At 36.8% G+C, this 14,997-nt stretch overlaps 1 protein-coding gene across 3 annotated transcripts in view; it reads right to left on the bottom strand.

The window, feature by feature from the left end:
- LOC121318439 (apoptotic protease-activating factor 1-like) overlaps nucleotides 1-14,997 on the bottom strand; it is a 70,550-nt gene that overhangs the window by 32,986 nt on the left and 22,567 nt on the right. For 2 of the 3 annotated variants that reach the window (XM_041255113.1, XM_041255114.1), the window contains exons 15-23: nucleotides 14,037-14,168; nucleotides 12,834-12,959; nucleotides 12,218-12,379; nucleotides 11,636-11,764; nucleotides 10,727-10,852; nucleotides 10,233-10,352; nucleotides 9,868-9,993; nucleotides 4,960-5,076; nucleotides 209-334 (exon numbers count right to left, since the gene is read on the bottom strand). In XM_041255113.1, coding sequence (XP_041111047.1) covers nucleotides 209-334; nucleotides 4,960-5,076; nucleotides 9,868-9,993; nucleotides 10,233-10,352; nucleotides 10,727-10,852; nucleotides 11,636-11,764; nucleotides 12,218-12,379; nucleotides 12,834-12,959; nucleotides 14,037-14,168 — 1,164 coding nt within the window. The remainder of the gene's footprint in view (nucleotides 1-208; nucleotides 335-4,959; nucleotides 5,077-9,867; nucleotides 9,994-10,232; nucleotides 10,353-10,726; nucleotides 10,853-11,635; nucleotides 11,765-12,217; nucleotides 12,380-12,833; nucleotides 12,960-14,036; nucleotides 14,169-14,997) is intronic. The other variant, XM_041255115.1, reaches the window with a different exon arrangement.

Below are 14,997 nucleotides of genomic sequence, written 5' to 3'. Positions count from 1 at the left end.
ATATATATATATATATATATATATATATATATATATATATATATATATATATATATATATATATATATATACACACACACACACAAGCCTTTTGTTTTACTAAATGTTGTTATTAACAGTTACTTTGCAGCTGTACACATATTTACTTGTGTTCACAATCCAATGCACAGTTTTTTTTTCGTATATTAAAGGATGATACGTTACTAACCCTAACAGTTGTATCTTCAGAGCAGGTTATAAGTGTCTGTCCATCAGCTGTAAACTGGCAATGCAAGACAGTTTTTGTGTGTCCTGTTAAAGTGCATAGGGTATTACCACTGGGCACTTCCAAAACCTGAAGAAAAAAAAAAAGCAATGACAAAAACCATGTAGATTTAAATTTATTAGCATATGATATATATATATAATATATATAATATATATATATATATATATATATATATATATATATATATATATATATATATAGTAACATGGCAGGGAGGAGGTTAACAGCCTCCCTGCCAAAAACATAATTGTTGAATTGTTTTATTAGTTAATTATGACCTGCACATGGTGATCATTGTAAATTAGAGCCAGGTGCAGGGTATATAAAAGGGAGCAGCCTGTCCCTTCAGGGCTGCTGCTGTGTTTGTTTTTTTGCTAGGAGTTTGTTTTGTTTTTGTTTATTTTGTATTATTAAAAGTGCACCTCAGCGCTTATTCTTTCAAAATCTGTGTGTTGGGTCATGATTTGGAAGGGAAAAAAATCTGTGTGGTGAGTCTACAGGTTACAATACATGTATATGTACATATACCTTTGAACAACGTGTGTGTGTGTGTACCACATCTATATATATATATATATATATATATATATAATATAATATATATATATATATATATATATATATATATATATATATATATATACACACACAGTACTGTGCAAAAGTTTTAGGCAGGTGTAAAAAATGCTGTAAAGTAAGAATGCTTTCAAAAATAGACATGTTAATAGTTTATATTTATCAATTAACAAAATGCAAAGTGAGTGAACAGAAGAAAAATCTACATCAAATCAATATTTGGTGTGACCACCCTTTGCCTTCAAAACAGCATCAATTCTTCTAGGTACACCTGCACACAGTTTTTGAAGGAACTCGGCAGGTAGGTTGGCCCAAACATCTTGGAGAACTAACCACAGTTCTTCTGTGGATTTAGGCAGCCTCAGTTGCTTCTCTGTCTTCATGTAATCCCAGACAGACTCGATGATGTTGAGATCAGGGCTCTAAGAGGGCCATACCATCACTTCCAGGGCTCCTTGTTCTTCTTTACGCTGAAGATAGTTCTGAACGACTTTCGCTGTATGTTTGGAGTTGTTGTCATGCTGCAGAATAAATTTGGGGCCAATCAGATACCTCCCTGATGGTATTGCATGATGGATAAGTATCTGCCTGTACTTCTCAGCATTGAGGAGACCATTAATTCTGACCAAATCCCCAACTCCATTTGCAGAAATGCAGCCCCAAACTTGCAAGGAACCTCCACCATGCTTCACTGTTGCCTGCAGACACTCATTCGTGTACCGCTCTCCAGCCCTTCGGCGAACAAACTGCCTTCTGCTACAGCCAAATATTTCTCATCAGTCCAGAGCACTTGCTGCCATTTTTCTGCACCCCAGTTCCTGTGTTTTCGTGCATAGTTGAGTTGCTTGGCCTTGTTTCCACGTCGGAGGTATGGCTTTTTGGCCGCAAGTCTTCCATGAAGGCCACCTGACTATATGCCTACAAAATCCCTGACTTTGTGCAAGTGTAGCTAGAAAAATTGATGCTGTTTTGAAGGCAAAGGGTGGTCACACCAAATATGGATTTGATTTAGATTTTTCTTCCGTTCACTCACTTTGCATTTAGTTAATTGATAAATATAATCTATTAACATGTCTATTTTTTAAAGCATTCTTACTTTACAGCATTTTTTCACACCTGCCTAAAGCTTTTGCACAGTACTGTGTGTGTGTGTGTATATATATATATATATATATATATATATATATATATATATATATATATATATATATATATATATATATATATATATATATATATATGTTTCCTCATATTTTAAAATTCTACCCAATTTGCAATTCCCCACTTAAATATTGTCTCCCTATGGTAACCCACTTGCCAAATCAGGAGAACTGACTAGCAATGGGAAACCTCCTAGCCAGTCGCCTCTTTTCAACCTTTTGATAAATAGATGGCTATATTACCAGATTGTGACACTGGCAGTAACTTGTGGTAAACAATTTCACAACTGAGTAAGTGGTTCTTTAGATTGTGTATACTGTATGTAAAACAGTAATCTGTTTGGCTGCCTCAACCATATCCCTGTCGTTGGGGGTATGCATCAAATACAATAGATGCCTGTGCATGAAAGAACTGGTGTGCACCAAGTGCAAATTACCTTGCACAATTACTTTTTCCCCACCTGTCAAAATCTGTTGCAAAGCTTTGTTATATACTGTAGCTGCATTTGAATGGATTGTGTATTTAAATACTTGGCACTGAATTGCAAGACACAACACAAAAAATGGTGGGGGCACTGCAGATGATGGATCAAAATACAAATATATAACACCTTCTAGAAGTGAGGACTGCAGCACTGGGTACTGTGCATAATGTTAATGAACATATTTACTAGGTTGTATTCATGACTCTAATAATCATGTTTCTATGGCAGTGGATCACGCCACCAAAAAATCATATTAGCAAAGCTCCAACTTAAACAGAACATGCCAAACAAAAATACAAACCCTTACTCAGATATTAACTGAATCATCAACTTTAATTATAACACAAATTTAATTATAAAAATAAACAATATATAGTGGACTTGATGAATTTACAAGTAAAACGCAAAACAACAAATGACTAGTGAAGGCCAGATGGACTTGTTGATAAGGAGAAATGATGGGATTTGTGTTCAAAGAAATAAGACTACTCAAACAAGCACTTGAATTGCAGGTTATGAAAGCTGTTTTGCTATGAAAATGTTTTAACAGCAGAACAGGCAACAGTGTGCATTTATTATCAGTATTTTATACTTTTTATTTTACAATGCTACTTAAATCTTAAAGAAAACAACAAATCACAAGATTGCCAATGGCTACATTCAACAACTATTATGAATGTCCAATTTTACCACAGTGGGCAATATAGGTCTCTGTCACTAAAACCCATCATGATGTTACATGTTTTCCCTCTTCTTGTTTTTCTTACTTTAAATAATTCAATATAACACGACCATGAGAGTTATCAATACTTAATAATAGAAAGTGCATTCATGCTAGCCTAACTCTGTTATTCATAAACAGTTGTCCCAGTGTGTCAAACCTGACAAAGATTCCAGTAGCATGTGCAGCAGGTGTTCTTAACGTTTTATGTTTTCGTGGCAATTAGTTCAGTTAAAGATTCTGTGACTAGCATCAAAACATATACAGTAAAACCAGGACAACTGATAACTAAAGGGACTGAACATTTAGGGCTACTTTAAGGGTGCTGACTTACTGTCCTAAAATATCCTGACTACCAAGAGAAGTAAGTCTGAGATCACATTCTTTGATACAAGTTTTGCGTTACTTAAACTACAGAATATTATTAAGATAAAGTAGTGTTTATTCCTTAAAGAGACAGTTTCACGTCAATAGAAGTTATAACAGTACCTGGAAGATGTAATGGACCTTGTTTTGCTGTGTCTTATTTTCCTAGATCACTTGAAACAACTTACAGTATTTTTATTTTTTTTTTAAATTATAAACTGCTTCGGGCAACTCCAGTGTATCTCTAACTTGGTGATTATTGGCTGCAGTCTCAGAATTAATGTCTTCAGTCTTTTCGGTCAGGTTGTAGCACGGTGCACCCCTATAACAGTTCCCCTGAGTTTACTTTAACAGACAGTAGCTGCTCACCTAGCTAGTACATGCTCTGCCTAGCATCATGTGCAGCAGCTATCTGGGGTAAATTAACTCAATGGCCTATAGGGTTTAGGGTTAGGGTTTTGTATTTTTAGACATCATTAAAAAAAAGATATATTTAAAATGTTTGTAAAATGCCTACTGCAGTGTTAATTGCATACAGTAAATTAAATACCAAGACTGCTATGCGAGTCAGACCCAGTTTTCGGTTGTCACCTTGGGCCCTGAACTGATATACTATTACATGTCATTGTAGAAAAAAAACTAACTCGAGTGTCATTCTCTCCCACTGACAAGCTGGCAATATTTGAATGACTGGTTACTTTGATTGAAAAATAATTAATGTACTATAATACCGGATGTTTAATGAATTCATTTTAACATCATATTAACTTATTTCAGTGTATAAAGTGATAAATAAAAGTACATACTGCTTTCAAGTTATACAGAGCGGCAACTGCTTTTTGCATAATGCTTATTATGCTTATCTATTACTATTATTATTATTATTATTAGTACTAGTAGTAGTTTATTTGGCAGACTCCTTTATCCAAAGCGACTTACAGGTGTATATATGCGCACACTTCAAAAACTAGTGCTGTATTAGTGTATGTGCATAAACTAAAAAGTACACAGTAGTATACAGCGATGGCCAAACGTTTTACCTCACCCTACAGAATTAACCAATTCTGCTTCATAAAGTCGAATGAAGCCTGCTGAATAATGTTACATTAACATATTGAATTACACAATGGTTTATGAAAAACTAACACATTTAGAAATGTGAAAAATCTAACATGAAATACTGTACTACTGTTACGGCTTTCGCAATACCATTTTTGTAGTTCATTTGATTACATGATAAATAAAATATCTACATTATGTTTAGTTTTTATTTTTCATTATGTCTCAATCCTAAAACTCTAGGTGATCTAAAAGTTTTGGCCACAGCTGTAGTATATGCGGAGTAAGCGTTAGTGTTGTGAGATGCAGAAGCTGTCCTCACACCTTTACTGTGCCATTCTCTAGTCCTAGTGCTGTTATGAGGCTCTGCTGGAGTGTCAGAAGCTGCAGTGTCCACCAGCCAATGTTCCTTAGTACCTGCTTTGGGGACATCACACCTGCCTACAATAAAATATATAGAAACAATGGAAACATTTAAAAGGCTTCTGTAGACGTGTTCTCTTTTTCTTCAAAATACTAACAAACAGCCTGGGGAATGGCAATGGAATATAATGGCACAGGGGCATCCATTTACAGCTTCAAACAAAACTAGGTGACACACAAGGTACTAAATAAAAGCATAATGAAGCAAATTCCCTTTTTGTTTCAATCTAGAAAACCCAGCAACTGGTACATACCTGTCTCTAACCCTTCATGCTGTGGCTGATGTGTATCACTATAAGTCAGACATATTACAAAACAGGGCCTATGGAAATGGTTGAAAGTTTTACAATACAGACCACAATCCAGTTCAGTATTCTAAGCAAATAACTGAAATGGTGCTTAATAATTGAAGACAAAATCATTATCATATTCTCCTTGCTTGTACTAGAAGGTAACTCCAAATCTGAAGGCACTGGAAGTTCATCTGAATAGGGCAGTGTCATTATTACTCAAAAAAGAAATATTTTACCATTAAAGTAAAACTTCTATTTATGCATGATTGGGTTTGCTTACATCTACTACCCCAGTAGTGCACAACTCGGTCCTAGGGGGCCGGTGTCGCTGCAGGTTTTTATTGCAACTGCACTCTAAAGTACTTTATTGGACCTTATTGGAAGCTTAATTGGTCCAATTAACCAACTTAGGGTATGGTTAGAACAAAAACCAGGAGGGACACCGGCCCTCCATGGCCTGAGTTGTGCACCAGTATACTACTCCATGAAAACCACCATAGTGCACACCATAGAATATTATTAGTCGAGTACACCAAGCACCTTATATATAACACAGTCTGTGTACAACATGCAAAAATAGACCCAACATTTGTAAAAAGATTAATACAAAAAATTATGGTATGTTTTTTTTTCTTTCTCACATACAGTAGATCAAAATTCTGCAGCAGTACACCCCAACACATTCAATCACACGTGCTTGCACACATCAATACAATTTGTGAACTTACAGCTACTTCTTTAAAAGTAGCAAACACTTCTGTTTTGTACATTTACCATCCTTTTTTCACTGTCTTTCAATAAAAAATAAAGCAAGACATTCAAAAGGAAGCCTGTACGCATGGCAGTGCATTAGAACAGTGATGGTTTAAATGACAACTCGTTTTACCATGGGCAATTCCATAACAAGTGAGCCAGTTACTGGATGTGAGAGAAGGAAAGGTATAATGAGAAAGAGAACAAAGACAAATGACAAACTGGATATGACAATCTTTGATAAGAGATCTAAAATTACACTGGACAAGTATGTCTTTTTATATAAAGGCTTTCATCTTATAAAAATACACTAGCTTTTGCAAGACAGGTGTTTATAAATATTCATAGCCTAAGCTACCACTATGTTTATAAGGTCTAAATCAAAACCTTACTTTTAACAAAACAAAATATAATCTAGTATAACTATGACAAATGTGGCTTACATGTCTAATTAAAATTTTGTCTGCATTTATAAGATTTGAATTGCTTCTTTTTCCCCATTAACAAATCTTAAGCATGGACCATTTTAAAATAACTTTATGATTATTTGACTTTTTTACTTAGAATAATGAAATGGCATATATACACTTTCAGTGGCCATACTATTAATCCCACCCACCACATTTACACTGAACCTTCAACCGATTTGCATATGTAAACTATACCGGGTTCTTTAATTTCCCTGAAAGGTCAAATAACATCTTGTGTCTTTGTGAACATTGTTGCTAATCAAGTAGACCCCACAATGCTGAAAGTCAGCCCTTACAGACGGGGGACCTTTCAAGATGGTAATTCAACTATCTATCATGCTAGTATTTGTCTGCGATTGGTTTGGCGCATAAGACGGACTTAAGCCATCTTCCTTAGCCAGCATAAGTGAGCATGTAGGATAAACTTGAACACCGCACTCATGGCCACAATCCACTGCCTACCTCATTGACCAAGTTGTATGTCGTACTCCCGGAGGAAAAGGCCTTCAGGCAGAATCTTCCTAATAAAGTGGCCAGTGAACTGTGCCTCTCATAGTCCTGACTCTGCCTCTCATAGTCCTGACTGTACTGGTTTACACAGAATTTTGACAAAAGGGAACTAACTTACTCAAGAAATGCACACTTCTGAAACGTGACTAATAAATACACCAAGTTATAAGACAAGGTCCATTCACCTTATTCTTTCTTTATGTATTTAATAGATTTTAAATAATTAATGATGAATGTGGCGCAATATGACAGATCGTTAAAGACATAAGCATTTAAATTAACCCTTATAAATATACAGAAAGTGGACATTACAAGAACTAAAACAAACATGGCTGGCAGCCATAAAGAAGCGTTTCCAAAGAAACAGTATTTAATAACTTATAAAGTGTCAGTATGATTAATATAGAACATTATGACCACAGAATGTGGAATATAAATCTTGGAAGATAATTTTATATGCAAAAAAAAAACCTGCCCACTAATAACTACTTTCTTGTCTTGAAAAACGTAATTATAAAATTCAGACATTTTTTTCTCTTAATTCATAACCTAGATACGCAGTGTAAACTTCATCTATTCAGGACAACTTTCAACATTACCTAATTACATTATCTCAAACAATCCTCAAGAGTGATACAGAAGCGCAGAGCTTTCTAAACTGAGCATACCGTATCTTCAGGGATAAATAAAAAACATGATGAATTGAGATTCACTGAATTGCAAGCAAACTTGCAGATCAAAGCCACAGAACATTAGGTTATTATCATAACCTAGAAATAGAAATGCAGCCGTTACCTAATGGGTGACTAACTCCTAAAGACCAAGAAAAATGAATATTCTACACCAAAGCTGCTCGGCCAAACCTGTGACGCAGTCATATCTGCCCCAGAGGCTATAAAAGAACTGTCAGAGAGGGACCTCAGCAGATAGGACTGGTAGGCTACCAGAATACTATTATAGTTGCCCAGGCGTGCAGTGAATGCACTGGCCGAATAGGCACGCTTGAGGATCACCTCCGAGACCCGGCACTGCTTGTTGGGGCATATAGAGTCCTTGGACAGAAGTGCTAAATTAGGCAACTGTACCAAAGTGGTAATTGAAGCTTCCACCGGCAGAAATTAGGGTATCATCGACCAGAAAACAGCCATGACAACTGGATCTCAAAAAGAAAATCCAGGTGCACGAACAACGACGACAGGAGAGGTGGTAGGCGCATCAAAGATGGACTGCCATGTCCCACCTTCTGTAGGCCAGGGCACTTACAAGACTGCAGGGGCCATCTTGATTAGCAGTAGAAGCTCAGACGACAGGGGCAGCTTAACCACAGGTGCTGTCTGACTCTACGTCAGAACGCCAGTTCCTGTTCGCCCTCCACCTTAGAGGCGGCGATTGCCAGCATGTCATCCTGTGGCCAATCTGCACTTGTAGCCCCCTGGGGTCCAAAGAGGATAGGCGAGGCTGAACGTTCACAAAGTAACTCTGTGAACACCATTCCTTGGTGAGAAGCTGCCTAGAGCTTCTTCATCTGCACTGTCCGCCAATCATTTGGAACGGCGACGACTCTTCTCCTTCCTTGGGGGAGGAAGAGAGGCAGAGGGATAGGAGGATGAGGAAGACCGTGAAGATGGCTTCCTGTGTAGGCTACTTTCCTAGGGGAGTTGTCCGATCTCCCTTGGCACAGAGCCATGGGGTGAGGACACAGCCACCTCTCTACCAGAGGGTGATGGGGAAGAGCACTATGCAGGTGTAATGGACGCGGGGCACTTTGTAGAGCTGCGAGAGACATTTCTCCAGCGTGCGCTTGGAGAAAGATGCACAAAACAAAACAGAAACTGTGGTTAGTCAGTGTCTCCTTGGTGTGTTCTGGCCCCAGGCAGGAGGAGCATCTGCCGTGCTTGTCTTTAACAGGCAGACCGGTCTTGCATGTGTCGCAGGGATAAAAACCTGGCATGAGGCAAATAGCAACATAGTGTACAGTAAACAACACACAGGTGTTACCAGTGTCTGCTTATAGACAGCAACAGGACAGGTCAAGACCCGAACAAGACCGGCTTGGTATCGGACTGGGGATGTAAGCACCGGTCAGTAGTGGGTTGTAACCGGGACAATGACTTAGGCACCAGGTGGGTATGGTAGGGCACTGGGTTGGTTCGGTGACTGTAGCACCAGGTCAGTTCGGTACTGGTTCGGTGACTGTAGCACCGGGTCGGAACGGTACGGTACTGGGTCAGAACTGGGACAGTACCAGGTCGGTTTGGTACTGGTTCGAAGACTTTAGCACCGGGTTGGTACGGTAGGGTACTGGCGTGGTAACCTTGGTCCTGGTTCGGGAACGGACCAGGTCATTGACCTTGGTATCGGTACGCTATGGGTATACTGGTTCGCAGTCATCGCCGATAGCACTGTACAGGGATGCCCACCTGTATAAGCTACTGGCAAAACCACAGTCAGTACCACACTCGAGACTAAGGGAAGCCAGCTTGTTAGAGGTACTAACAGCTCTCTTAATGGTGATGCAAAGCAGCTGAGCCCAGCAGCTGTGTGTGTATTTCTGTAAAAAAAAAAAAAAAAAAAAATGACTACGTTAGCGGGCATGACTATGTCACAAGCAAGGCCGAGCGGGTTCAGTATTGGGGGTTTTACCCATTAGGTAATGGTACATTTAATACTTGAAAGGGAACATTATATCTATAAAGGATCACCTTGAGGATTAAGGAAAAACAGACAAAAATAGCTAGTTATCATTCCTAAGCATTTGGCTATAAAAAAAAAAAGCCATTTACCTTTACAGTTCCATCCTCTCGTGCCAAGGCGGCAGCCTGAGGGTCTTTACTGAGACAGCAGCAGCGAATGCGGGACTCCTGTTCCTCAGACTGATAGATCACTTCCCCTGTCTTTCCATTTATCAGCTAACATGCAAGAAATTAAAAGAAACCTGGTTATTTCAGCCATGTAAAGTACCTTCTAACCTCATCAACATGTACTCAAAAAAAAAAAAAAAAAAACGTATATTAATGTTTGAAATATATTCTTTATATAAGAAATAAACGTTAATTTATATATATATATATATATATATATATATATATATATATATATATATATATATATATATATAAATCCTTATTTTTTATAGAGGAGGTTGTACCTGCAAACGTTTCCTGTTGTCAGGCGCTATCACATGAATTTCATTGTGGTGGAAGAGTACATCTGAGTCACGCTTCAAGGACACAGCAGATGATGGATGCACTTTCTTGGTCTCCCAAAGCTGGCAGAAAATAATACAGCATTGAAGGCTTTAAAATAGATTTGCTGCTGAATTACCTATTATTATGACCAAGAAAGAGTAAAATGGTCTTAGTAGCAATAAGAGATCCTCAAGACCCCAACCCCAACCTAACTCATATAATGATACCACCACATACACTTTTAATCAGTACACTGATGAAAGCACAAAACCATTTGACTATTTTACTTAGAGCACTTCTTTGCCCTCTTTTTAGAGCATACAAGTGTAAGTGCATTATATAAGATTTCAAATTTTGCAGATTATGCAGTATGTCTGCAGATTCTTTTTTTGCACGCACCTGTGCAGTTGTATGTATGTTTCAGAATAATAAGAGCTTGTTTTAAAGGCCTTACCCTGACAGTTTGGTCATCGGAGGATGAGAGCAGTATTGACCCATCAGGTGAGAACCTCACACAGTGAACCCAGCTCAGGTGTCCACTACAATCAGCCACTTTCTTATTGGACTCAAGGTCCCATAACTATGTGAACAATAGAAGGAACAAATAAATTAATACATAATTAGTTGTATAATACGTTAAGAAATGAACACAGAATATAAAGGTATGATTTAAAAAAAAACAAAACAAAGCTACTTCTTTATAATTTATCAATATATAATTTCTTCATAAATAACTTTTTAGTTTAATGTAATTTTAATTTTAATATATTTGTGTATTGTACGCATACGTGTGTTTTTATTAATATTGCTTGGATGTACACTGCTGTGCAAAAGGCTTAGACATTTTAAATAAATAAAACAAAATTCTACTTTTTTTTTTTTTTTTTGGGACGCTTCTCATTGATTGCTTCGCTCTACCCACCCCAGTTGAGAACCATTAGGTAAATGCAATGGATTAGCAACTACAACACTTCATATTAGATGCTCATGTACAGTTAAGTTTTTGAAGATTCTGATCAATGTGAATTAAAGATTGCTAAATGACAACCTTGATTTCTTCTCACACAAACTAAGCTGTGTTAGTAACAGTCAAAGTTGTTATAATACTGGAAAACACTAGTGGAGGCTTTGAGTAAATTGTTGACGCTCATAACATTGAAACTGTAACTCCTGAATGTGTCTAAGACTTTTGCACAGCAGTGTATACTTGCTGAATTGTTTATTATTGAGTATATGTCTACTTGGGTCTCTCTTTGTATTAGTGCTGCACTATTGAGATGTACCTGTGCTGGCCCTGTGGGTACAAAGTGAAATAAATAAATAAATAAATAATTAAAAAAAATAAAATAAAAAAATCACAAACCTCTACAGTATAATGGGACAGAGCTATGGCTACCAGCTGAATGCTGGAACAGAAGTCACAGGACTGAATGGTGCTATGTCGACCAGTTTTAATTTCTGACAGCAAGGTAGCGCTCTCTATGTCAAACACCTGGAGAAATTGAGGAGGTGAAAAAAGTACATTACTGTACATCACTGCAAAAACCTGATACCTGTGAAAGTACAAACATAATGCTAAAATTGCTTATTAGTGATTAAGAGAAATAATTAATCATGTGTTTGCCCATGTAAAGGTCTCCACACATACTAGTCAACATGATGTGGAAATTATGAGTGTCTTCTCTGACGGTATTTCAACATATATGGCAATAAAACACACACCAGGCTTATCCAATTCCTTCGAAATGGAGTCCCATATATTATCTTTCAAATCTGTATCTATGTGATTCCCTTTTGTCATAAACCACCGGGTATTTTTAATAAAATTAAAAAAGTGTGTGCAATAAAATAAGGCATCATATATTTAGGTCAAACACTCCAGCTTTCACAACCACACAGGAGTTTTACGCAAACTTACTCAGCAAATATTAGAAATCATACTTACAAACACCATGTTTTTTGCAGCAGCTATAATTCGGGTACCATCTGATGACCAAGCACTGCACCTAACTACCACCTCCGATTCTTTAGGCTCATCTGTGAGGCTTGGGAAGAAATCCAGTATATCGATTGACTTCCATTCATTAGCTGTATGTACTTCCCAAAGCTGTAACAGAACTGCAATCAGTCAGGAGGTTTCTTCACTAAATGATGCTTCCTTACACAGCACTATTGCTGACACGCCATGAAAAACACAAAGGAGCAGCTCTAATCAAGATGGAAATGTTTTTTTTTTGTTTTTGTTTTTAATTCATTTGAAGATTGTACTGATGAAATCCCAAGGCTTAAGCCAACACACACCTTTTGTAGTTTAGGTGTGACAGAGTTGGCTAGTTTTAATATTAAATATTTTAAGTAGAACCAACTCTGTCAGGTGGCTTGCTACCATTGATCAGGCAACATTTAATTATTGGATAATGTTGCAAAGATTATTTTTAGAAACTATGCCCGGTACAGTCATAGTTAGATAAATTGATAGCAATAAAACCGTTCATTCAAAAGCCAGTATGCAGGCAAGTAGTTATATTTCAATTCTGATTCAACATTAAAAGCAAGCATACCTTTAGAGTTCCATCGCTTGAACAGCTGGCCAGGTATTGGTCATCAGGTGAAAAACAGCAATGGTTAACAGGACCCCCATGCCCAAACATTGTGTTTTGAGATCCTGGTCTATTGGTGTTCCATAGCTTTGGAAAAACAGTTATAAGAAGAACAAGTATATTGGCTACCAAGACTTAACAGCAATAACGTCACGATACCAGTTTGCATTATTGACAACAGTACAAGTTACCACACAAACCATACATTAATCACATATTCAAATAACAATACAGTCAAAAGGTTTAATGGCAAACAAAAAAACACACAAAAAAAAAAAAAACAATACCGTACATATCTATAAACCATCTGTACATTTACCATCAAACCTAGTCCTTAAGCTTTTAGGTCATTTTTAAATATGCAGCATTACATTATGAATCCACTGGAAATACCAGTTTCAATCAAGTTTTTTTAAATTTTTTTTAATTTCTTGTAGGTGTTGATTGCTGATATAAAAACTGCTATGTACAATCCAAGTTTCATTTTACTGGAGGAATTGCACTGCACGGTTTGCTTCACATAATCTTTGTCTGCGAGTTATATAGGTCTTTATAAACCCCAGCAAAACACCACTGTGGTGCAACATCCTCTAATTTCATGCTAATGCCTATGCGCTAGTATGGACTCACATATAAAGGAGGATTTTACTCGAGATTTATAATCTGCAAGCAGCTGTGAAACCCATTACTGCAATGTCTGCTAAATCCTCATGAAAAACTCCTTTGCACAAGGCATGCTATATAAAGTATGTGCACACAAATATACCAGTAAAAAACAATAACATTTTCTATAATTCACCCAAAATAATAAATGTTTTAAATAAATATTGTATATAGTTTTATAATGGATTAATGTATCTGTTAATACAATTATTTCTGTCTTTGCCATACTATTACTATATAGCCTATTATACTGCCTTGTTGCATTGGTGCATTAAACAGATCACATCAGATCAGACAGGTTAATGGGCCTCAGGTTGCAATCCCTTTATTTTGAGAAAAGTCAAAACATTTTCACATTCCAGTGAACTTTTAACTGTTTTTAACTGCACTGAATATAAACAAATAATAATTTTGCTTATCAAACAAGGTTTGAGAAATATTGGTCAACCGACTTAACTTTTGATGGTGTAACAGCGCATACACAGCTGGTATCCTACTTACTTTGATAAAGTTGTCATTTGAGCACGTTGCCAGCAAGATTTTGCGACTTGTATTGGTAAACTGGCAGTGATTCACCTGTTCAGAATGTTCATTGTATGTTCTGAGCAAATTTCCATTTTGTGAATTCCAGACCTAATATTAAAAAGACAAAAAAGTGTTAAACAAGGAAAAAACTGCAAAGGAAAAGAAAACTTGATAAAATGCTACATTCACACCATAGGTATGGATTAACTCATATACCGCTACAGTAATTTTGAAACAACCCTCAACCTTATAAAACAGGACAAATCAACAAATCAAGAAGCTTATGCATTCATGTATTTTGGGGTAGTTGCTTAACCTTATTATAGCAGGTTGTACACCATGATAAAGCCTAGCAAACTGTAGTAACGTATAAAAAACCTATAGTGAAAGCCTGGTAAAGCACCAGGAAATACAGTAAATCACATTTAACTGTGGCTATTAACCGTAGTATGGAGCAGTAAATTCATAGTTGAAGCATGGGATACTGCAACTCGACAGTACGGTTATAGAAATATAAATATTGTGACATTGTGTCGAACAATTCTGCTAAATTGGAGAACTGCATTTATAAATGCTGACCTGATGTTTTCCTTAACCAGCCTGTTACGATAATTGTTTTCTATTCTAATTACAAAACACAAGGATGTGTATTTTTTGGGTATATTTGTTCGTTAAATGAAGAACATGGAGTGATGCTGTGAAAATGCCTGGAATTTTAATTCTGGACTCATCAGTTTTAAAATGCATTGATGGTGCTCGTAAGGACTAACACCCTGTGGTTTCGGATGCTCAATTAATCATTTACCTGGCTGAATGTACTGTTACTACAATTGTGAAAATGTCAAAATGACTCGTCATAGCATGTAAAAGTTTTTTGCACTGGGGGTATATATTTTGCTACTTTTCCCAACTGGTGATTTTAATTTTTCAAACAAGA

This window comes from Polyodon spathula, chromosome 7, assembly GCF_017654505.1.
Source record: "Polyodon spathula isolate WHYD16114869_AA chromosome 7, ASM1765450v1, whole genome shotgun sequence".
Classification (NCBI taxonomy): Eukaryota; Metazoa; Chordata; class Actinopteri; order Acipenseriformes; family Polyodontidae; genus Polyodon; species Polyodon spathula.
Note: the sequence above shows the minus strand (reverse complement) of the source record. Positions and strands in the feature narration are given on the sequence as shown.